At 35.9% G+C, this 26,013-nt stretch overlaps 2 protein-coding genes across 3 annotated transcripts in view; both read left to right on the top strand.

The window, feature by feature from the left end:
* The window catches only part of hap1 (huntingtin associated protein 1), a 233,793-nt gene extending 215,538 nt beyond the window's left edge, over window positions 1-18,255 (top strand). For both annotated transcript variants that reach the window (XR_013818610.1, XR_013818611.1), the window contains one exon: window positions 17,838-18,255. The gene's annotated coding sequence lies outside the window, so the exon portion shown is untranslated. The remainder of the gene's footprint in view (window positions 1-17,837) is intronic.
* rtel1 (regulator of telomere elongation helicase 1) lies at window positions 690-25,309 on the top strand. Its single transcript, XM_079845088.1, has 33 exons — window positions 690-1,033; window positions 2,118-2,316; window positions 2,539-2,632; window positions 3,281-3,362; window positions 3,470-3,530; window positions 4,352-4,427; window positions 4,572-4,656; window positions 5,162-5,227; window positions 5,317-5,470; window positions 7,682-7,720; window positions 7,836-7,914; window positions 8,054-8,151; window positions 8,262-8,317; window positions 8,401-8,472; window positions 9,082-9,160; window positions 11,434-11,566; window positions 11,653-11,766; window positions 14,857-14,897; window positions 14,991-15,076; window positions 17,201-17,278; window positions 17,391-17,468; window positions 17,564-17,710; window positions 20,000-20,115; window positions 20,201-20,324; window positions 20,432-20,603; window positions 20,980-21,137; window positions 21,688-21,783; window positions 22,550-22,745; window positions 23,984-24,121; window positions 24,221-24,343; window positions 24,459-24,680; window positions 24,774-24,896; window positions 25,006-25,309. The coding sequence occupies exons 1-33, from the start codon at window positions 932-934 to the stop codon at window positions 25,059-25,061; spliced, it is 3,543 nt and encodes a 1,180-aa protein (XP_079701214.1). The 5' UTR covers window positions 690-931; the 3' UTR covers window positions 25,062-25,309.
* The last annotated feature ends 704 nt before the right edge of the window (window positions 25,310-26,013 follow it).

Raw genomic sequence — 26,013 nt, 5'->3', positions numbered from 1 at the left:
GAAATATTGTTTTAGACATTTCAGCCAAATGCATTTAATTTTGATTAAAGGTTATGATTTTTTTTGTTAAATATGTACATGGATAAATCATTTATACTAAATATGTTGTAATATTCCATAAATACTTTTCTAGTGGGTCTATGGTTGTTTTTCATATAATATCAATGACAATAGCAAACATGGGATTTGAATGGAAAATTATTACTTGTTTATTCAAGTAAAAATAGTTTTATATCTTAATGTTTTCCCTGACAAAGTGAATTGTTCAGTCTTTATTTTACTAGAATGCTCAACATCCACTTGACTTGGCTTACCCCTAATATGCATGGAGCAAGTTGAGCCATTTAGATTTTTTTGAAAAGTCATATTTATAGCTTTTGTGTTTAAATGCTTTTATATTCTAATAATAATTGATTTTCATTTCAGCTGTTATGAGAAACCCGTGTGACAAAACAGCGCCCAAACAGATATTACAATTCTAATATGATTTTATTTAAATAAAGATTCTATTAACTTACAATGAAAGCTATAGTAATTTGCGAGAAGGTCCAATTCTACTCAAGCAAATCTCTTGTGTTTGTTTGAATGCTGCGACATGACCTGTTGTGCGCGCCGACTGCACTGCACTTCTCCAGCGTGGCCTGTAGGAGGCAGTATTACACTCGCGGCACGAGTCTCCCTGTAAATCGGAAAAGAAGAAGAGAAAAAACAAATGGCGCGCTACTGGAGTTGTCAATTGGGTTAGATGTTATATATTTTAGTTCAATTAACATCGTTGTATCTCAATCAAAATGAGCCGACCACAATGAATGATTATTTATTCTAGCTTTGTTAAGGGCTTGTGGTTGTCTCTGGGGTTAGACTTAAGAGTGGGTGATTTTTTTTATAGTGCTTTGGTGCAGCTTTTTACATCAGTGTGTTTTGGTTGAAAATGCCTCTTATTAAGCTCCGAGGAGTCACTTTGGACTTTCCCTTCACTCCATACCCGTGCCAGGAAGACTACATGAGCAAAGTCATCGAATGTCTGCAGAATGTGAGAGACTCGGTCACCATACTCAACCGTTAATGTAACGTACTGCATCAACGTGTATTGATAGTCTTTGACCTTCTGGGTGCCACTGGGTGCCACTGCCACATATCTAGCCGAACCATATTGTTTATCTTATTTATTTTAATAGTTCAAAAAGTACAACAAATGTTACAATTTCAATTGAATTGTTGAAAGGTGTATTTTTAATAAATACAACACATTCCCAAAGTCATGTGAAATAATCGTGTTACATAATCGTGATTTCAATATTGACCAAAATAATCGTGATTATGATTTTTTCCATAATCGAGCAGCCCTACCATACATGGCACCGTTTTAAGTCTGGATGTCCTATACAGACTTGTTATGGGGCTTCTAATCAAAATATAATTTTCTATTGCAAAACAGGGCTTTGATTTCATATATATCCACTGTAGAGGACACCAGGCCTTACATCATGTTTATCAGGCTCTTTTAGCAAAGCATGTGAATAGGGAAAGAAATTACATATCAATGTTCCTAAAAAATATTAGATATTATTTTGAAAATGTTGCCAACTATTACTCCCATTATTACACTTCTTTTTTTCATTACATGTTGCTCCAAGAACACATTAATATGCAAATTAGAGACTGTGACATTGTTTTTGCCTACTTACGAGGATAAGGCATAACATATGAATAAAATATAATTTTTCATTAGTTATTGTTTCTTATGCTCTTAAACAATGTAATGAAATACTAAATTCAAAAGACTTTGTTTTCTATGGTCTTAGGAGGTTAAAATAAATAGCTATTCATTTAACTTACCAACTACTTTGAAAGTTTAAGAGGCATAAAAGATTATAGCCAACAAAGACAAAAGTCTGGCACTTTTTGTTATTTCCAAAAATTAAATCACTTTTTCCATTAGAGGTAAAATGCAATGGCAGAAAGACTTTTGTTTAACTTACCCTTTGATTCTTGTATAATAGAAAGTCTGTGGTGCTTTAATTTAATGCAATAAAGATTTTAAAGTCTTCCTGTAAGGTCACATTGTTCTATTCATTTCCTATTAATAAGAATGGCATGCACTTGTACTCTTTCAGAAAGTCAATGGTGTTCTTGAAAGCCCCACTGGCACTGGTAAAACGCTCTGTCTGCTGTGTTCAGCGCTGGGATGGAGAGAGAACTTCAAAGACACCATCTCTGCCCGCAAGATAGCAGAGCGATTGGGTGGTGCGGAGCTGTTCCCTGACAGACCAATGTCATCGTGGGGAACAGCAGCCACCGACGGAGACACTCCAAGTATTGTCCTTGATTTATTGATTCACATATATATTTTCAATATCATTTGTAAACATTTCTTGTGTTTTCAAAGGCTAAGTAGTTGTATGAGTTATAAACCAAATCATAATGACAGTTGACATTCTGGACAACCATAGCAATTATATTTCAAAACAATATCAATATCATGTATCATGAGGAGTATCAATATCATGAGTTTTGTCTTTCCTTTTTTTACTTTAGCTTATTACACGGACGTCCCGAAGATCATATATGCTTCCAGGACCCATTCCCAGCTAACACAGGTCATACATGAGCTCAGGAACACATCATACAGGTCAGCTATCTGAGTTAACATCACATATTTAAGAGATTTTGAACAGCCATGCATGATCATTGAGAATATGAAAACATGATTATATCCTACCAAAATGTTTTTCAGCATATTCTATAATACACACGCTACCATTCTAATAAAAAAAAAGTTAATCAGGGATGCATTTATTTGATCAAAAATACAGCTAAAACAGTAATATTGTGAATTATTATTATATTTTAAAATAACTGTTAAAATGTATGTGCTACATGATCCTTCATAAATCATTATTATGTTTGTCATAAATTGTCTTAATAAATCATAAATTGTTATGTTTGTAAGTGACCTTTTTGTAAAACCAATAAAAACAATTGATGACAAAAGAAGAAATCGTTCTAATATGCTGGTTTGGTGCTCAAACATTTCTTTTTATTATCAATGTTAAATATGTTAGTACTTTTGTGGGAATCGTGATAATTTTTTTCAGGATAATTTTATGAATAGAAAGTTCAAAACAACAGAATTTGAAATGGAAATCTATTGTAACAATTATAAATGTCTTAACTGTCATTTTTGATAATTTTTGGTGATTAAAAATAGAAATTTATTTTTAAAAAATGTCAGTGTACTTTTTTATTTACTAACATATAGTACTGTTCTTTATTATAGGCCAAAGATTTGTGTTTTGGGATCTAGAGAACAGCTCTGCATAAACCAGGAAGTGATGCGTCAAGAGAGTAACCATATTAAGGTATGATGATCAGTACCTCACTGTGAGTATGTGTGATGACAGACACTTAAAATAGCAGCGCTGCATCTAAACATCATATTAATAAAGGCATTTTGGCTTGTTTCAAGGTCCACATGTGCAGAGCAAAAGTGTCGTCTCGCTCCTGTGTCTTCTACAACAATGTTGATGGTATGAGATTAACAATGGTGACCTGTCAATAGAGATTTGTGACTTTATATTAGATAAGAGTTTCAATTATAATGGTTTTAGTTGTTAAAGGCACAATATGTAAGATTTTTTAAAATTAAAATATCCAAAAAAACACTAGAACAGTGTTATATATTTTGTTGGCTTGTGTACTTAGACTATCCAAAATATTTCTACGAATATTTAAATCCAGAGAAATAAGCAATTTTAACCAGGTCACGGACCGTGTCCGTGCGTCTCCTATCAATGACATCATACCCGCATTACCCTCGATTTCTGGTTTTATTTTGTAGAAACCATGGAAACACCAAAGACACTTTAATATATTATGTGGTTTATTAAACAGGTGAGCAACTGTTTGGATACATTCATCAACAGAAAACGAATCATTGTATAGCCCAACACAGTTAGCCTTATTATTTAAATCTAATTTTCTTGATTTACTGCAAGTATCATGTTTTTACATGCCTAAAATCGATCTAGCTTACTTACTGCAGTGTGCACTAACAAGTGTCTCGTAGTAGCCGTCAAGTGACTGCACAGAGCATTATAACATAACTTTCAACACACTCAAATGTATCTAACATGATAAAACAGAGCTGCGTTACCGCACATACACATGACAGAAGCGGTCGACTGCGGCATAATAAAAGCTCTGCCAAATCAAGGCAACATCAAGCTACGCCTTTGTTTTGAATAAGCAACCTCGAGCGGTGAAAAATTACATATTGTGGCTTAAATGTGTGACTATGAGAAATGGCTAACGATGTTTTTGGTTTTGATCGTGTTTTTTTTTTTTTTAGAGAAAAGCACTGATAAAGAAATCATGAATTCTATCCTGGATGTGGAGGATCTTGTAAAAACCGGCAAAAAGCAAAGGTGAGGCGCAGCACGCTGTTTCATGGCCTTGATCAAAGCACTGAAAGGTGAACTGCTGATGCAAGATCTGACCTGATTCCATTGTGAATCTTTTCTTTGAGTGTTTGTAAGTAGTGACATTGCTCAGATTATTTGTTCCCGTAGAGTTTGCCCATACTACCTGTCCCGCTCAATCAAACAACACGCTGATGTCATCTTCATGCCTTACAACTACCTGCTTGACCCAAAGGTGAAACATTTACCCTACTTGTATCATCATTTTAGATACACTACTGTTCAAAATTTTGAAAGCTATGTCTTATGCTCACCAAGGTTACATTTATTTGATCAAAAATATAGTAAAAAACAGTAATATTGTGAAATATTATTCAAGTTTAAAATAACTGTTTTCTATTTTCATATGTTTTTAAATTGTAATTTATTCCTGGGATGGCCAAGCTGAATTTTCTGCATCATTACTCCAGTCTTCAGTCTTGCATGATCCTCAGCTTTCAAATTCATCATTTGATGCTCAAGAATAATTTTTTATTATTATCAATGTTGAAAACAGCTGTGCTGCTTAACATTTCTGTGGAAAGTGTGATACATTTCTTTGATGAAATAGAAAGTTCAAATATACATTTTTGTAACATTTTAAAAAGAATTTGCTGTTACTTTTGATAAATTGAATGTGTCCTTGCTGTACTTAAAAAAAAAAAAAATATTAACTATTCTGATTTCTGTTGATTTCACAGAGCCGAAGAGCACACAACATAGAGCTGAAAGGAGCTGTGGTTATTTTCGATGAGGCTCATAATGTTGTAAGTGTCTTGATGTTGTTTGAGACCTCAAAGTTGTTCGATATTCTTGTTTGTTTTATATTCTATCTACTGTTTGTGTCCATTTTCAGGAGAAGATGTGTGAAGAGTCCACCTCGTTTGACCTCACCCCTTACGACCTGATTTCTGCCATTGAAGCCGTGGATCGGCTGCTGCGGGAACAGGCCTCAGACATCAGCAAAACAGATTCTGATGAAGGTTTTAATGTGGAATCTCTGAATTCAGGTTAGTTTGGCAAAAACCTGGCAATTTTTTTTGTATTTAAAACATAATATAAATAAATGGTTTATATAAACTATCTTGCCAAAAGTATTGGGACACCCCTCCAAATCATTTAATTCAAGTGTTCCAATCACTTCCATGGCCAAAGGGGTATAAAATCAAGCACCTAGGCATGCAGACGGCTTCTACAAACATTTGTGAAATAAGTTAACGTGATAGGTTGCCACTAGAGCTGCAACTAACGATTATTTGTTCTGTCGACTAATCTAACGATTATTTTTTCGATTAGTCGACTAATCTAACGATTATTTTTCCAGATTAATCTTATTATTCTTTTTTACTGATTATTGTATTTGAAAGAGGGTAGTGAATTTGTATATTATTTTAACATGAAATCAATGAATGATGACAATATTAATTGTATTTCAGGAAGGGTAGTGTATAGTATGCCGTTTTATAATGAAATATATGAACACAAGAAGCTTTTTAAACATAATATATAATGATACTATTCATCATAAAATGTATACAGAGTAGGCCTAATTAGGAAAAGTTGTTTACTATAATAGTTGAGTATGATTTACTTATTGATTTGTGTCAATAGTAAACGAAAATGCACTTGTATTTATCTGCAAAAGGTTCACATACAGGAGCTTTCAGCATAGCTTTAATGTATAACTAGTCGTCTATTTTGAAGATACATGTGGATAAACAACGACTAAAGCTGCCAGAAGTTTTTGCCCAAACTTCAAAGACACATTTAAATGATTAAAGCTAGAGGCATATCTTAACTTTAATGTTACTTTAATCATGCAAACTACCTATATACAGCATGTTATTATGCATATGTGTTTGGGACAGAGGGGAACCGGGTCGCATTAACAGGAGATATATGCAGCCCATAATAAATAAAAGCACGAGACGTACTGGGGTCGGAGAAGAACACCGGGAAATGTGACCGTCAATACACGCAATACACGCGCCACGGTTCAGCTGCGCGAGAGAACACTGGCAGCAGGGTTGCCAGGTTTACACAACAAAACCCACCCATTCGTTACTCAAAACAAGCCCAATCGCGTTTCGGGGAGGTTCTCTGGTAAACATCGCACTCGGGGGGTTAAATGTGTGTTTTTTTGCTTCAACCCGCGGACATGAGACACAGCCCGCGGCAACAGTGTAGAAGTAGCCCAATTCCGCGGGAAAAAAAGCGGACTTGGCAACACTGGCTGGCAGTGTGAAAGCTCCCGCTCTCCACGCGCACAGCTTCTGCTCTGCCACCGCGCGCAGTGTGAAACCGGCATTACAGAGCGAACAAAGCACAGTGTTATTCGGCTTCTGTTTAAAGTACTCCCACACTTTTGAATGTCGCGGTCTGGCTTTATATGATAAATGATCATTTTCACTATGCCCGGGAGCAGAAGCTGCCATTATTCTAGATCTTCTGTTCCATTCTAGAACGTAAATAATGTGCCGTCGACGCATTTCACGCACGTCGACGTATTTTCGTAGTCGACGTCATCGACGACGTCGACGCGTCGTTGCAGCCCTAGTTGCCACCATCCATTCATCCATCCAATTTCCTCAATAAATATTCCACGGTCAACTGTTAGTGATATTATAACAAATGCATAAGCAATTGGGAACAACAGCAACTCAGCCACGAAGTGGTAGGCCACTTAAAATAACAGAACTGGGTCAGCGCCAATTTTTTTGCAGAGTCAATAGCTACAGACCTCCTGAAGGTGTGGCCTTCAGATTAGCTCAACACCAGTGCGTAGAGAGCTTCATGGAATGGGTTTCCATGGCCGAGCAGATGCATCCAAGCCTTACATCACCAAGTGCAATGCAAAGCGTCGGATGCTGTGGTGTAAAGCACGCCACCACTGGACTCAAGAGCAGTGGAGCCGTGTTCTCTGGATTGACTAATCACGCTTCTCTGTCTGGCAATCCGATGGACGAGTCTGAGTTTGGCATTTGCTACGAGAACGGTACTTACCGGACTTCATTGTGCCAAGTGTAAAGTTTGGTGGAGGGGGGATTATGGTGTGGGAATGTTTTTCAGGGGTTGGGCTGTCATTAAAGTTCATGTGCATGTAAAGGCAGGCATCCCAAAACCTTTGGCAATATAGTGTGTGTTTGTGTGTGTGTTTATATATCCCAATAAATAACTTTTTTTTTTATTTACTTTTTTTTATCCTATATATTATTTTACAGGATTGAAACTGGATATTACCACAATTGCAAAAATAAAACGTAGGTTCCACTTCATGTATATATTTTAATACAATATTGTATTTCTGGAGTTATTTGGAATACTTGGAAGTAATGATAAACATTTTGCTGAGAGCACAACTTAATAATCTTACAGAAATTTTGATGGATATGGAATCTTCAATAAACGGTTTTGAGATGCCAGCAAATAATCAAGGAATCACCAAACCCGGCAGGTGAGTGGAGCATCACTGAACCTGTGATCTGATTCAGATTGGTGCTGGGAATGTGTATCAATGACCTTGATATAGTGACTATAAAATCACCATTTTTAGATGCACAACAGCTCATTTTCTGTCTCTTCCTCTTTTAAAGCTTCATATATGAACTTTTTCAAACGGCTAATGTGAACTTTGATACTAAAACAGCTATAGTGGATGCCATTGAGCAGATTACAGGATATTTAGCAGGGAGTGAGTATTAATCAACTGGTACTAAATATAATTGACTTTTTTTGGTTATCAGTTCAACAATGACCCATATTTGTAATTTCTTTATTTAATTCTTTTTTTTTTTTTTGCAGGGCCTGGTGTCTTTCTGAACACCAGCGGACTACAGAAAGTAGCAGATATAATTCAAGTAAGAAGTGTAGAGCATGTTAAAGAGGATCAATTGTCCATTTTCTGCATTTTTTATGTATTTGTCTGTTTGTCCTAAATCAGTTAGTGTTTGGGGCTGAACCTACAGAGGGCAGCAAGAAACCACAGATGGGAAACAGCATGAAAGAATTTAAGGTTTGCTCTGATTGATTTTTACATTCATACTGTCTTCATTGTTACATATCTGTGGACATCAGGTTTTAGTTGGAGTGAGTGATAATGTTATGTTGCAAATTTGATGATAAACAGAAAATTAATTAAAAATGTACATTTTTAAGTTTTAAAGACATGTAAAGGCATTTATAATGTTACAACATATTTTTATTTTTAAATAAATGCTGTTCTATTTGTCCTTGTTCATTAACGAATCCTGAAAAAGGATTTTCATCCACAAAATATTAAGCAGCACAACTGTTTTAAACATTGACGTTAATAAGAAATGTTTCTTGAGCACGAAATCAGCATATTAGAATGATTTCTGAAGGATCACGTGACACTGAAGACTGGAGTAATGGCTAATAATTTTATGATTATTAAAGAAATTACATTAGTATTGCTGTTTTACTTTTTTTATCACATAAATGCAGCCTTTTTGAACAAGAGTTTTCTTCCAAAAACATTTTTAAAATCTTACCGACCCCAAACTTTTGAACGATGTAGTGAATGTCAGACGATAGTTCCTCTAATCCTTGCCTTTCATCTCCACTCTCTGCTTCTGATTCCAAAATCTGTGTCTGATATCAGGTCCACATTCACCCAGACACCAATAACTTCAAGAAGAAGCTGACTGATGTATGGGCTTCTTCCTCTACCAAGAAACAAGGTATGAAACTCTTATTCAATCTCGGAGACACCTCATGTGTAGCAAGTGTTTTCAATGGGAAGTTGCTATTGATTGGAGCACACATTCTGTTTTTTTTTTAATGCCTTGTTTCACAGACAAGGCTTTAGCTAGTCCCAAACTAAAATGCATGTTTAATCTTTTTTTAACCAAACTTGTACTGGCATATCTTAAACAGGGCTCCAGACTGTGACCAAAATGGTTGTAAATGCATATTTTTTTATGATGTGCGAATTAAAATTTCACACGGTCGCATTGGTGCGAGTGCACAATGCTTTCGCGCTTTGGCTGCCACTGAGCCAGAGACATGCTTGATGATAACTATTTAGTGTTTTCAACCACATACAACATTTCACACATTTAAATAACCTACACAAGTACTAGCAAAACAATACATTTATAGTTTGTAAATTACACAGTGCAATAACAATCCATTGAAGATGTGATATGTTCATATCAGATACACACTGTGTAAGTAACTATAAAGTTTACTCTTTTCTTCTCCCACTTTACCGGCCACTTACTTTCATGTATTTCAGGAGAAGTGGATGAATTGACGTGTTGTAAATCTGACAGATCCGATTCTCTGAACTGCGGCGCAAACTAACATGGTGACGCCCATCACGCATGTAGATCAACTAACATCATTATATTTTTCAACAACAAAACATGTTCACCTACATGTATTTGAGAACCGGAATATCAGGTAGTTGATGACATAGCCAGCAAGTTTATGAATATTTTTAATAAAAAAGGAAATAAAAGCGAAAATACATCTGCCATACAGCACTATTGTGGCTGCGGTCACGTGAAGGGCATGACGCGTCGTCATGGCAATATTACTTTTTCCACCGGTGGCAATAATAATTTTGTTATATATATGTTGTGTGATTATTTTAGTAATGTTTTCTTTTAAATAAGCAATGTTCAGATTACAATATTTTGCAAATATCAAGCTTTTAGTCGCGTCAATCTTTACATCAATGCAAAACCAGCATATAAATCAAGAGAACGATTCATCAACATGAAAGATCATTAGGATTAATATACAAAAAGTGTGCTACCAAATTGTAAGTCGGTGTGACCAACTGCGAAAGTTAGTCACACCAGAGCAACCAGCGGGAAGACTAGAGCCCTGTTAAAATATGTCAATGCCATTGTTTTGTCTCAAGATTCACACCAGTTATGTTTTTTTCTAAAGCATGTTTATAAAAACTACTTAAATGCCCTAATTGAACTAAGGTCTAATCCTGTCTCTAATGCCGGGCCATAATGTGTATTGTTGCTTCAATATTAGATGTTTTGGTCACGATTAGGGCTGCACAATATATCGAAATATCGCAAATGTACATATCCTAACGGCACGCAATATCTGAATGATTTTAATAGGCTACTTCAACATTGTGAAAAGTGTACGTTTTAGGTCAACGGATATAGCAGAGAATAGACTGGACACACCACTGTAAGTTATGTGACTTGCTCGATGTTAAAAAGAGTTATTAAATGCAATAACTTGCGATAAACATCTCCTTGCAGTCTTGCGCTGTCTGACACACACCAAAACGTGCGCACAAGCCGCCTCTCTTAAAGCGTGTGAGCCCTGCAGTTCTGTTTTCATGCCTTGTTACACACTCAAACTGTCAAATACACACACATTTATGTCAAAATGGCTGTCTTGATGAGTATTCATGTAAACACAGTCGGTTATGCTTTAAGTGAACGGTATCAGTTGGGGAAAGAAACCGAATGCGGTTTTATTTTTAATAACAAAGATAAATTAAAATAACAAAAATAATCGTTCAGGTGTCTTTGTTTACCTGGGTGTTCTTGATGTTAAGACTTAGGTTGATATAACTATATATTACCAAGTCAAGCAAAGAGTTTTTGGTATTTAAATATTGGCATTACATTTATTGTTTGTTTACATTGATGTTAAAATTATATTGTCAGATATGTGACATTGATTTTTGCTAAAACACTGCTGTTAATTTTCATGTTATGTGAAACACATAAATGGTATCATTCTCTGTTTTAAAATAATTTTTTAATATAATCTAAATAGATTTTACACACTTAAAGCAATATCGTATCGCATATTGAATATTGCATTATTTAACAAGGTATTGCCTATAGCATTTTTCTTCAATATCGCACAGCCCTAGTCACGGTGAAATACTGGAAAAAATGTGATCTTGCACGTTAAACTTGTATGCCAAAGCTATAAAAGATTGAAATGGTGTGTGTATTTTTTATAGGGAATGTGCTGAGTTACTGGTGTTTTTCTCCGGGGTTCAGCATGCAGGAGTTGCTTGGACAGGGAGTACGCAGCATCATTCTGACCAGTGGAACTCTCTCGCCGCTCTCATCCTTCACCTGTGAAATGCAAATGTTCGTGCTCTTCTCCTCTAGCTGTCCCCGCTGAGGTTTATGAGTTGATGCAGGTTGGATGCTAATTCTCTGCTGATTTTCTGCAGTCCTTTCCCTGTATCCTTGGAGAATCCTCATGTCATCCAGCGGGATCAGATCTTCGTCAGTATTATTGAAAAAGGTCCGGACGGCGTTAAGTTGAGCACAGCCTTTGACAGGAGGTCAGTGTTTTATCAAAGGCACCCTCTGCTTTAAACTGTCATTTATTTATTCACCCTCATTTTGTTTCAAACCCAGGTGCTAGTATTTTTATTTTAGAAATGTCATTTATATTGACCATAGGCTGTCAAGGTCCAAAAAGTACCATAGAAGTTTATATTAGTGGTTCTCAACTGGTTTGGCCATGGGACCCACTTTCTCCCATGGTCATTAAGCCATGACCCAATTTTTTTGTAATTTTACCTAATTTGACCTAAAAAGTACCATACCACTTTGCTTAACATACTCATAAAGTGTAAGAATATGACTAATACTGATGAATAAACATTAGCCTATAAGGTAAGACTTAAATAGCAGTCCCAAACTATTTTTTGTTGAAGGTTGAGTTCAACCAAAAATTAAAAAAATGTCATGATTTACTCACCCTCATGTTGTTCCAAACCAGTAAGACTTTCGATCATCTTTGGAACTCAAATTAAAATCTTGATGAAATCTGAGAGCTTTCTGTCTCTCCATTGGCGGCTACGCAACTGACACTTTGACGCTTCAAAACGCTCATAAAGAGATCGTAAAACTAATCCATAGGAATTGAGAGGTTTAGTCAAAATTTTCTGAAGAAACTCGATCGCTTAACTGAAGCTCAACCGAGCCTACTTTACCCCCGAGAACAAACCTCATTGGTTCTTGCGGAAACTCCATCTCTACATTATTCAGCATGTGCGCATTTATTGATAGATTGTTATGATATCTGCATCTGTGTAGTTCTTTGTCATAGATGCATTATATATAATATGATGTGGGAGCAATACAAGACAGTTTCCCATCCACTGTAAAATCTGGGCTTATTTATTTAATTAAATTCACTTCATCTAAATGGCATGAGACTTTGTGACTTTTACTCTTGACTCCTACTTTAAAACTTCAGAGCAAAAAAATTGCAAAAATTTGTTGTAATATTCATTTTATAATAAATCAAAAGCACAACATGCAAAAAGAACTATAAAAGGGAGTGGAAGTGGCAAATGAGCTAATGTGTGCACCTCTGCTGCCATTTACTTTGGTTATAGTGGTATTTTTCATGTTAAAAGTGTTTGTTTTCCACCATGTGACAGAAATCCTCCACTAAGCTTTCCATTTTATCTACATTAACCTCTTAACAAGCGCCCCATTTTTGTGGAATTTTTTGAAAACGATATACCCAAATGAAAATGTCTGCAGCTCTTAAACCCTATGGTCTATATTCATAAACCTGGTCTTATTTTAAACTAGACACTTGAAATATTGCTACCCAAGAGTCATAATAACTCAAAGTAATATGGGAACAGAGTAATATACATGTAAATATACATGTAAGTGACTCACGTTTTTTGTTTTTTGTTTTCAATTAGGGAAAAAAATATTATAATTTAATGTTAAGAGCCTGAAAATAACTTAAATATAAAACTGAATGTCTAATCATGTCATGATTCAAATATGAGGATGATTCTCTCAGTAATGTAGCTTCTGTGAGCTTTTATGTCAAGAAAAGTCTAGGCGTCATTTCAAAAAGGCCATTTATTTCAGAACATTTGCTATTGTAAAGAGTAGTTTTTCATTCAAATAAATCTGCAATAAACTGCAATATACTACTAATTATAATGGATAAACAGTTACTGAAAAACTAAAGCAACTATTTACAGAGATTACAAAGTGTAAAAAACTCATTTAGCTGATGGGAAGCGTCAGTGAGAGACAGCGCGCTCCACTGCAGTTGCGCCATGGAGAACGTGCAGCCAGCGCGCAAACAGTATTCACCAAAGCCTACTTACGCAAACTGCGCAAGATAATGCCTTTTGATTGGTTACTAAGTCCATCAATCAAACCTTTGTTGAAAAGGCATTGGCTGGGCACCGAGTGCCTTTATCCAACGAAAACCATGGGCTCAATGATTGACAGCTCACCAAGCCTGTAAGGCACTTCCTCTATATGATGCATCCCAGAAGAGTCTCTGATTGAAGGAGAGAGACGGGGGAGGGTTTAAAATACGTGGGAGAAGCCATTCTAGCAGGGGGAGTTTGCCAGACACGGAATAGAATCGATATTTCATTGAAAATGGACATGATTGATCACGCTAACTCAAAACTCTCTTGCAAACAACGGAGGATTTTTAGTTTTTTCCCTATTTTTTCGTTGTTTTGGATTAAAAAGTGGGATGCATTTTGAAGAATGGACTCTTACACAGAGATGTATGCGGGTGTTTATTGGATTCGTCCGATCTGATCTGAACGACAGGAGATGAAAGATGAGTAACGCTGATATTTTTCTAATGTTTACATGGCCGGTCCTTTAGTGTTTCATTTAACCCTTTCCTCTCTGGTGTATTTATTGCAAAAACAAGTTCAGAACATGAATCTTGAGTGTTTTAGCTTTCAAATGATGCATAGTTTGTGATAGTTGATTGAATATTTTGTATAAAACAAAAGTAGATAAAAGTACACACCCCCCCACTTCCGTCAACCCCCCCGTCCACGAACCGGTGCGGGTTAAGAAGTTAATGAAAATGAGAAGTGTAGATCTTCGTCTTTAAAGTAAATTTTACTGCAAAAATGTAGTTAAAAAATAAAAGCGTTTAAAACATTAGATGTGTTGAAAATTAAAAAAAAAAATATTTCACCCACATATTGCCAATCTAGACAACTACAGTAATATATTAGGCGGTTATTTAAAATGATTAAAAAATAAATTCAATATTCAGGGATTGACTTGATAGGTAGTATATAACCTACTGTATTGTTCATGCCTATCATAGTATACAAACAAATATATATATATTTTTTTAAATCATACCCATTGGGGGCTGAGCCCTCCTAATATAGAAATCCTAGAATCGCCCCTGCTTGTACGTCAAAATAAAAGTCTCTCAACAGAAAAACAGAATTACTTTTGTTGTTGTTGTTCCTTTGACTGCATACGCTGCGACCCACTCACTTTGTCTGTCAACCCACCAGTTGAGAAATAATGGTTTATATGACTCGTTTGCTATATTGCAAGGTGTCTGAAACCATATGTGAGCCATTATGAGCTGTGTAAACATTGTTCTTTTGTTTTTGAAGGTTTGTTCCTGAAAACATGTCGTCTATGGGAAACACTCTTGGTGAGAGATGCTTACACTGAAACAGCAGCTGATCTTGATCTCTTATCAATAATGATCTGATGTGTGATGATGTTCATATGATTGGGTTGGCAGTCAATCTGACGCGGGTGGTGCCTCATGGACTGCTGGTGTTCTTCCCCTCGTATCCGGTGATGGATAAGACCCTGGAGTTCTGGAGGGTGAGCGTGTTCAGTCCATAGACCGTAAAAAAATATGGACGACGCGACTTCATTGACTTCACTGACCAGAGTTGAAGCTTTAGTAGGCCCGCACACTGCGCTGACATCTTGGGAGTTGCGCAGTAGAGAGCAGGAAGTAGAGCCGCAATTATCAAAAGCCCTCCCACACTCTCACAGAAGCAGAACAATTCATTATGTTGGTGTGAAATAAACAGTTATAGAAATTAGGGCTGTGTTGAAAAAATCGATTCACCAATTCTGAATCAATTTTCATATTAATTTCTAAAGATCGATCCGTAACTCAGAGGATCGATTTAATAATAGGCCTACATTTTCCCCGTGAATTTTAATTTGCCGCGTCATCGAATTCACGCATTTGCGCGAGGTGGAAGGACATTAAAACAACGAACATGGCATCTTTGAAAACTCCAGAAACGCTAAAAGCTGCGATCTCTCCCTGCCGATTCAGCGCGTACACAACATCCATGGCGGTGACGGTCTTTCTCTTGGCGTGCTCGGTGTAGGTCACGGCATCGCGGATCACGTTCTCCAGGAACACCTTCAACACTCCGCGGGTCTCCTCGTAGATCAGACCGGAGATGCGCTTGACACCGCCGCGGCGAGCCAGACGACGGATGGCTGGTTTGGTGATTCCCTGGATGTTATCGCGCAAAACTTTACGGTGACGCTTAGCGCCTCCTTTACGATCTTTATGTCAATTCTTAATGTCATTTTTAATAATACATCAGGTTCGCGTCTAAATAATTGGTCTACTGCTGCTGATATATCTCTGCGTCCTCGGTCTTCTACACCAGTGCAAGTTTGTGAAAGCAGTTGTATCAACACTCTGGAAGGGGGATTGTTCTTTACAACCATCAATTTACCATTAATTTGCAGTTGAATGTCTATAATAATAGTATCAATATGTTGCATAACTACAGTCCTGTAATTCAGGTAACAGCTGGAAAAAAATGCTTTCTAAAAAACACACTTATCTAAATCTCAAAAAACACTTATCTAAATCTCAAAGATCGGATCGGATCGAATCGAATAATGATAATCGATTCAAGATCTTGAGAATCGGAATCGAATCGATTCTTGAAATTTGAATCGAAACCCAGCCCTAATAGAAATTTAGAAATGAAAGCTAAAGCTCCAATCTCCCCAAAATCCCCCAAAAAGTCCGTTAGTGCCTCACAGTGACAACTTCACTCAGAGAAGCCGTCAATCTCAGCTGTCAATCATGACGTCACACCCCCCGTTTTTATAGCATCAAATAACGAATTAAAACTAAACTTATTTAAAAAACGAACACTTGAAATGAAATCATCGTAATTAAAACTGCCTAAAATGACACAAACCATCTTTAGGAAACAATTATTTGAAGTGTAATTGAATTATTTAGTGTGTCTAGCGTCCATTCTAATACATGGAGGGGTGGGGTTTAGGAGCTATACTGGGACCAGCCACGTTCGAGGCGCGGAAGCTTCAGTTTCTGACAGGAGTGCTGCAGGCTTGGTTCAGTCTGACCACATTAAAGATACAGTATGTAGCTGATTGACCAATTCAAATGAGTCAATCAGTTCAAGTGAGGAGTTGTGATTTTGATTCAGACTGATTCGGAAAAAAAATGGTTAACACTTTAGAATAATGGTCATTAGTTAACTACATTAGTTAACATTAACTAATAATGAACTGCACTTATAAAGCGTTTATTAATCTTTGTTAATGTTAATTTCAACATTTACTAATGCATTATTAAAATCTTGTTAACATTAGTTAATGCACTGTGAACTAACATGAACAAACCATGAAAAGCTGTATTTATATTAACTAACGTTAACAAAGATGAACAAATACAGTAACAAATGTACTGCTCATGGTTAGTTCATGTTAGTTAATACATTAACTAATGTTAACTAATGACCATTATTCTAAAGTGTTACCATAAAATGTTCAGGGCAATTTGTGATATGGTTTAGCTGATTCATTGAAGAGAACCAAAACAATGATTTGTTTAAGAGTTAGACAAATTTCAAGTTTCTAAGTTTAACATTTCTGTAGATTCACGATTACCTTGTTCATGTTTAAGTAACTTTGCACCAATCCCCTTCACTCTCTCAGGCTAATGGACATGCAGATCGCATTGAGCATGTGAAGCCCATGTTTGTAGAACCGAGGGGTAAAGGCACTTTTACTGAGGTAACCGCTACTGGTACCAGTCATGTAATAATTGTATGATTTGATATAGATTCTAACATAATGCTAGCATGGCTGTCAGTCAGTGCTGCTCTGAAATTGGATTCTCTTGCAGGTGATTGATGGTTATTATGGCAAGGTGAACGACCCAAACTCCAGCGGAGGAAGCTTCTTCGCTGTATGCAGAGGAAAGGTGAGACTATAAATATTGGATCCAATAAAAACTTTATTATGAACCAAAACCAGTAATATCAACACATTTCTTTTTGTTTTCCATCTTTCCCCAAGGCAAGCGAAGGGTTAGATTTTGCTGACACGTACGGTCGAGGGGTTGTGATCACTGGACTTCCCTTCCCCCCCAGGATGGACCCAAGAGTGGTGCTTAAAATGCAGTATCTGGACGAGATGTGCAAAAACAAAATTAGTGGAGTGAAGGTACCTGCTCTTTAAAATGCTTGACTGTGGTTTTTAATAGAATGCAGATATTGTACTATATACCATCTGCTGACATATATATATATATATATATATATATATATATATATATATATATATATATTAGTGCTGGGAATTGATAAAAAAAATGTTTTGATCGCGATTAATTGCAAGTTAATATTTTGATATTGTAATAATTTCAGTTACTCTCCAAATTAACGTAGAAACTATTTAAAGACAGCATATTTTAAATATTTGTTGTAATGGTATCTTTTTGTGAATTAAGGCCAGTATCACTGATACTAATGTCTCTATGAAACATCAATGACATTACATTACAGTATAACTGAAAGCTACCAATTTCAACATTTATTAGCCTTAAAAAAACGTAATTTAAGTGAACTTAAAACAATCCCACTTAAACCCATTATAATAAATGTTATATTTACCCGTGGCCTTCTCTGTTAGACATATACAGAAATGTAATAGTTATCAAACACCTTTCTTAACTGCATAAATAAAAAAATAAATATAGATTAATCATCTTTTCTCTATTACCTTTGTTCTTTGATGAACATTAATGACAGACATCAGTGCTGCTGTCACTTTAAGATCGGCCGCTGCCGAACATGACGCGGATCTGACGCGCTGTCACGCGCATCTAATTTTCTCACGTTCATTTAAGACGTTATTTAACTAATTTAAGACTCCTATTATGAGAATACTCGACAAAACTGGCATTTTGGCAACATTCTCTGTGTTGTTGTTATTGTTTGTTCAAGAGCGAAAGAGAACTCGATGTGTGCACGAGACTGGCACAACTAGGGAGCGGATTGAGACGCAGCCACACAGACAGGACACTGACATACAGCGCGTTCTCTTCTGTCTTGTCGCGCTTAGATAGTTTAAACGCATTTACATAAGTAAGAGCGTGATCATATAATGTAACGCTAGGCAAAAATGTATATAAAAACGAACGCTGCGTTAATTGCGTTGAAATGAAAAAATGTGTGGTGCCGCGATAAAGAGATAATCAAAATAAAAAATCACCTGTCAGTGGTCATAATGTTATGATTGATTGGTGTACATATAACATGTAGAATGTCAATTAACATGGAACTTTATTGTAATCAAAACATTTTTTTAATACATTTAAAATTATTTAAATTCTTATTTAATCAGCATTTCTGAAGGAATCATGTGACACTGAAGACAATGCCTTTTTTAACGTCTTGAACTCTTCAGTGGCGTAGTCCTAGAGCGTGAGGCTCATGGAATTAGGTTTTGATGGGGTTCAAATCCTCCTTTTGCCGAGCTCGCTCTTCTCCCTTTTTATATTTTGTATTTATTGGGAAGGTATAGAGAGGGCTTTTATTGTCCCTTTAAGGTGGCATCCATTTAATAATTTTAATAACAGAGTTTCTATTTACACCAAGTGCAAATAACGTGCCTTGTTGGCAAGTGCTATTTGCACTAGCTCCGCCCAACAATCCTTGGTTGAGCCAAACAAGATAAAAAAAAAAAAAGACATGCATGTTTCAACATCTTCAGTGGCATAGACTGTAAAGTGTAAGGCTCAGGGATATAGGTTTTGACACGATCAACCAGGGTTCGAATTTTTGCCAAGCTCGCTCTTCTCCCTTTTCTCATCACATATCACATCGGAAAAGCATTTACTTTCAATACAAATTAAGAAAATTTTCTAAAAGTGAAATAAAGTGCCTAATGAAATGTTTAATAATAATAATAATAAGAGTATTGATTGGGTAGGGTTAGGGGTAGGTGAAGGAAGGGCTTTTATTGTCCCATTAAGGCGGCATCCATTTAATAATTTGAATAAATATAATAATTTACATTCTGTTATTATTGCATCCTGTTAATGTACAACAATACTGAGGTGCAAATAGTATGTATCTTTCAAAATAAAGTATAAATAGCTTCTAATTACTATTTACACACTACAAAGAACTGCTACTTTTACATGGTGTAAATAGAATATAGCACTATTTTCACTTAGTATGCTAGTTCACTTAGTAAATAGCATCTACAGCTATTTTCACTCATTGTAAATAGCATCTATTGCTAAGAAAATGTTATTTTCACTTAATGTAAATAGAATCTAGTTGCTATTTTACACTATCGTTATTTGCACTTAGTGCCTTTATTTAATAAATATTATGTTTGTTTTTGTTTTGTATTAAATAATGGTTACGATAAACTTGCATACAAATTTTGTATGGCTCAGGTACAGTTATGTTATGTGTTCTTATGATCTTTGTGGTTGTTCAGTATCTGTCTGGGCAGGAGTGGTACAGACAGCAGGCCTCTCGGGCTGTGAATCAAGCCATTGGCAGAGTGATCCGCCACAGAGAAGACTACGGAGCCATCTTCCTCTGTGATCACAGGTCAGCACTAATTACTACAACAGCAATTCCCAATTTGACTGGAGAGCATGAACTCCAATATTAATGTTCTGGGATTGTAATCCAGGTTCAGAGGCACCGAAGCCCGTAATCAACTTCCTTCTTGGGTGAGGCCATACGTTAAGATTTACGATAACTTCGGTACCATGGTCCGCGATGTGGCTCAGTTCTTTCGGACGGCGCAGAAAACTGTATGTTTATTTCTTGTTCATGAATTCCTGTACCATGAAAATCTGCCAGGCAGTTTTTACTCTAATAAGAGCTGACGTGCACATTTATTGGTTGATTTGTGTGTCAGAGACCAGTTCCTGTTAAGAAAGGAAAAGCAGAGAGCAGTGAGAATCAGGCAGACACCAGGCCGCTCAACACAGGCTCCAGCTGTTCTGCTAAGACTGTCTGGCTTAGTGACACATCTAAAAAGGCCAAAATGCTAGACTCACATGTCCCCAGCCTAAAAAGGAGGAAATTAGGTGAGATCACCTTTTTTTTTTTAATGAGGTTTGAAGGCTCTTGGATGAATGTGTTTTTCATGAAGACATGTACCAGGTTTTAGAAGTTTACGTTGCCATTGATTCCCTAATTACTTTAAACAGTAATCAATATAAAAGTCAAGTAATTAATCAATAAGTTATAATGTGGTCTCATTCTGAGACTGATTTAAAGAAAAGCCCAGTTGAACAAATGAAACAATAACATTAATGTTTGGAGCCTATTCTATCTTTTAACGGAAGCAGAGCCCTCAGATTTGTTCATTTATAATTTGTTTTGACGCATTAATTTTTAACTAATTGTTGTCAGTTAAGTTCAATGCAAGATAAGTCAGCAAAAATTATTGTGTTGTTTTAGAGTCAGAAGAACATTCTGGAAGGGATGGGGCAGCCAGACTTTGCATTCAATATGAGATGGAGATGTCAAGTAAAAGGAAACCAGTCAGCCTGCTGGACGCCCTGGATGACACAACCAACAAAGGAGAGAGGGAAGACACCATGGTTGGGGAAGAAAGGGTAAGACAAGAATTACATCGCGAGAGAGATCATTTAGTTGCACTTTTTTTCCAAACCAGTGTTATTTTCTCTCTACTGTTTAGCACCTATTGAGATACAATGTAGAATGTCAGAGCAGCTCTTTTCCATATAATGATGGTGATGCCATGATCAAAAAAAAAAACCATAAGACGATAAATATCAAAAAGTAGGCGCGTACAAAGTTTGTGCCACATTCCAGAACTTCTGAATTCATATGATAGCTTACTGTGAGAAACACTTGCATATGCACAAGTAATCCAATTTCTCTGAGAAATTGAAAGTGAATAACCTAGAAAATGATTTTTTGCTGAATAATGAGATAGGAATGGTAAAGAATTGCCTCATAAATCATGATCAGGGTTTTGAGTGACACCTTTGATCCCTTTTTATCTGTTTCTCAAATCTTTCGACTTTCATCTGATTAGCTCATTGTGCAGGTCTGTACAAATTCTCATATGCTGTAACACAACTATTTGAGCAAATCTTTTTGCTAATTTTCCCTTTCTCTCATTGGTCTGTGACCCTGTAGGCGAGTCGCTTGTCTACTCTTTCCCTCCAGCATGATAAACGTCTAGATGATGAATCGAGGGGTGGGAAACGGAAAATTAAAGTGGTTCAGGAGCGGGTGAGGAATCTTGATTGAAGTTTTGTGAGCTGTGCTTTTAGGCTCATTTGTGTATGTAGACCTCAATATGCTGTCGATAACATGACTATACTGAATTACTTGAACAGAGATTCAAATAAATAAAAAAAAGTAATGTTTTTTAAACAAGGCTGCATTTATTGGACCAAAAGTACAGTTAAACAGTCATATTGTGAAATATTACAGTTTATTTTTTTGTATTTTAATAATAATAAATATAAGTAGTTTTTATTTCAAAATGAAATTATTTAAAGTAATTTATTCCTGTGATAGCAAGGATACATTTTCATCAGCCATTACTCCAGTCTTCAGTGTCACATGATCCTTCAGAAATCATTCTAATATACTGATTTGCTGCTCAAATCTGTGTTGAAAACAGTTAGGCTGCTTAATATTTTTTTGTGGAAACTGTAATACATTTGATTCTTTAAAGAATAGAATGATCAATGAAAAGCATTTATTTTGAAATGTATTTACTGGCACTTTTGATCAATTTAATGTGTCCTTGCTTATTAGAAGTATTCATTTATTTGATCTTAAAGACCCACATTTTTAAATGGTAGTGCTGTTAATAGGTTTCCTCAAATTTTTTTGCACTACAAAATTTGGTTATGCAGATATTATATACACTTTACCTTCTAATTTAGTAGATCACAAAAATAAATGAAAGTGGACAGTAAAAGGAACAGGCCATGCTTCTCTTTTGATTAAAGTAAATGTATTTTGTCCTCTGCTGGCTGTGTTTCAGAAAACAACGGCTTCCTGTACTGCAAAAACAGGCAAAGCTTTCATGATTGAGCTGAGACGATGCCTGAGTCATGAGAACTTCAAGATCATCATGGAGGCGCTACAGTCGTACAAGACAACCGATGACCTGAGTAACCTTCTGGCTAATGTGGTTGAACCCCTCATACAAGATCACAACACACACAGTCTGCTCAGAGGTGCGGAACATCACCAAATCCATCCCATGAGTGATGCGAGTTAATTTAAAGTGTAACTTTGCTTATTTCCAACCTGCTTTATATTGTTACAGCGTCAGTGGCATATGTAATTGAACAATATTTACTTGTTCTCTGTGTTACCTGGGCTGAGAAAATCACAAATCACAGAAAATCAGCTAAAGTCTTTCATTCATGTCCATTCGGGAAAACTACAGATTATTCTCCCGCATTTTTGTATCCCCACGTTCGGACAGTTGGAAAGGTTTTTTTTTTCTGTCTCACATTCTCTCCGTATTTATGATTCTTTGCAGCCTTTGGCCACTGCCTGGATCTCCCGCTAAACATTTTTCTCTTTGAATTTTTGGACCCGGGAACAATACAAGTCCACACCATCATAACTAAAAGTTTGCAAAGAAGTATTTCCTACTAAAGAAAGGTGGCATTTGACTCAGTCATGCGTATTCACAGCAGACTGGTGGGAGTGGGCAAACATGCCCAGTGCATTATAGGTGTTCAAGTTTTCCTACCTATTTGGCAAAAGGGAAAAGCCTCATCTTCTTTCAATTAATTCATTATTTAATTTCATTCATTTTTTTCGAGTATGACCCTGTATGACGTCATAAAGAATTCCTTGTATGGGCACTGCCTGGATGAGCATGTGCTCACATCAACCAGAGCGAAAGTAAGAGCACGCCCCATCGCCGAAGCCGTCGGCAGCGCTGTCATTTAGTATTTAGACCACGAAATCAACAATGTCGCTAAAGAAGTGTGTTTCTGGTTATGAGGGAAAGATAACCTTGTTCAGCTTCCCAAATAACCCAGCGTTAAAGAAACAGTGGATGCAGTTTGTTCTGCAAGTGTGTTTGTTTTTTCCCGGGCATGAGTGAAACTGCATCAAATGTCTCTGTTTTGTTGGCCATCGGTGCGCATGTGCATGTAATGGAAACAACGCGAACAGATAGTGAATCGAAAGTTATCCAGGGATAACCGTGTCATAAGTGTGTGTGCGCTTGTGACTCTTTAGCTCCACCCACAGCACACCTCCATGAGTTCAGCTGTTTTCAGAAAGAATCGTTACAGCATATCTGTCTTTTAGAAATTTGATAAAACTAAAGACTCTTCAGAGATATGAAGGATGCAATACTACGTTAATATGAGATTGACAGAAACTGTGTGTTATGTACCCTTTAAATTAGCCTTTTCCCCCTGATCTTAACAGACAATATTTTTTTCTCAAGGTGTTTATCAGTTCATCCGACCACACCATAAGAAAGATTTTGATGAGCATTGCTTGGAGTTAACAGGTGAAGGTTGTGGCTATAAACCAGAGCATTCACTGACCAGGGAGGAGCGAGAGGCTCTTGGGCAGAACACAGGTAACCTTTGACTAGTAAATAGTATGTAGCAGTTACAGGAAACATTCCTTATTTTATCTCTCCATAATCATAAATAACTTTGTTTTGTAACTTTGCTAGCGAAAGCTGAGATACCACCTGTAAATCCACCCAGCGAGCAGCTGAATTCGAGTCAACAGCTGAACCAAGGTGGTCCTCACTTGGGTACCGTAGAACTTAATGGAGGGGATGGTAAAATTGGAGGTACATCGGAGCTTATTTATACTAACTGTTATTAAAAAGGCCTGCTCCTCACTTTTGATGCTAACATTTGTACATTTAGAATATTTTCTGATTAAGTTTGTGGAATTTTTAATAGTGAATGTAAGAAGTGAAGACCAGAAGCCACAAACATCCATCAAAGAAGGTCTATCGTGCTCCTCTCTGCTGTCAGACATAAAACAGGCCATCGGTGCAGAGAAAACCCGTCAGATGTTTTTAGCCTTGCAGGCGTATAAAACATCAAACAATTATGAGCAGATGGTGTCAACTGTTGTGAGTTTATTGACTGAGAGGGATGAGGACATCACTCTACTAGAACGTTAGTCCATTTCTTTTGGGTTCATCATAACCATTTTACTTGATCAAAATGTTTTCTGTTGGAAAGAGGCTGAACTTGTTTGGTTTGGTCTAGGTTTATCTGTGCTCATTCGACCACAGCACAGGAAGCAGTTCAGTGAGCTGTTAAAATCCTTGACTGGAAATGATTCTATAGCAAACCTGGATTCAGACATGGGATCAAGTCCACCAATCCAAGGTATTTTGTTTTAAGAGTAATGTAAGAGTATGTAAATATTGTATTCTGCAACAAGGATTGTAGATAAATATGCTAATCATTCTTTAAAAAAATATTTTTTTCTTTGCAGCGTCTCCGTTATCTGCAGGAAAGACTCAAAGCAAGATATCATCCTTCTTTTCATGAATGCTGCTAGGACTTTGAGATATTGAATCAATATCTTATTATTTTTTTTACATATACCATGCATGAAGAGATTTATACAGGTGAATGATAAGAAAATAAATGAATTAACTGATTTAAAAAATAAAGGAATGAAATGCATTTTTCAATAAATTTTTTACATGAAATATAAAAAAATAAAAGTTTTATACTTCAATTTTAAATGGTGTTTTATTTTTTTAAATAAAAATAGTGAGTGATTTTCAGTTATTTAACAATTGTGTCTTCCCTGGACCATGAAGTAGCACTACAGTTTTTTAATTAATTAATTAAAATATATTTTGCATAAAAAATATATTTTCCTGGAAAAAAGCTCATAGGAAAAAAATTATCGAGTTGGGAGGATTCATTAACTTTTTTTATTGCCAGGAAAATATAACACAAAGTACATGCAAGATTATATCAATATTAATAATGTAGCTTTTTATTTTTATTGAAAAATATATATATTTTTAACTATTTAGAAGTTAAAATTTATTAGATATACATTATATTTTTGTTAAAAGAACAGTATAAACTGTTTGTTATCGAATTTGCTTAGAAAAATATGCTAACAGTGAAAGATTTATAAAACTAATGAATTATGAACTACGTTTTAATTATTATTTTAAATATGGTAAACTCAAAATAATAAAAGGAATTTCTGGGGATGAGTAATATTTTGTATTTTGTGATATTTTTCCATGGGAACTTTTCCTTTAGCACAGTAAGTAATGTAGGCTAATTGTAATGTAAGCAATTCAAAACAAAATATTGAATACAAAGTTAAATTGATAAACTGATTTATTATTATTATTATTATTATTACCGGTATGCCACAAGAACAAGAGGCATACACACAGTCACATTATTATCAACAAAAGCCGCCAGACATTAAAAAAAAAATCCTACATAAGGTTCAGTGGTTTTAGCACTT

Source organism: Gobio gobio (assembly GCF_949357685.1).
Source record: "Gobio gobio genome assembly, chromosome: 19".
NCBI classification, from domain to species: domain Eukaryota; kingdom Metazoa; phylum Chordata; class Actinopteri; order Cypriniformes; family Gobionidae; genus Gobio; species Gobio gobio.
This window is presented reverse-complemented; position numbering and strand designations above follow the sequence as displayed.

Bases quoted from the DNA above. Each gene is read 5' to 3' on its own strand.
- rtel1 (XM_079845088.1), top strand. From the start codon at position 932: ATGCCTCTTATTAAGCTCCGAGGAGTCACTTTGGACTTTCCCTTCACT. The intron at 1,034-2,117 runs GTGAGAGACTCG...GTACTCTTTCAG, and splicing joins TCATCGAATGTCTGCAGAAT to AAAGTCAATGGTGTTCTTGA. The intron at 22,746-23,983 runs GTGCGGAACATC...TTTTTTCTCAAG, and splicing joins CACACACAGTCTGCTCAGAG to GTGTTTATCAGTTCATCCGA.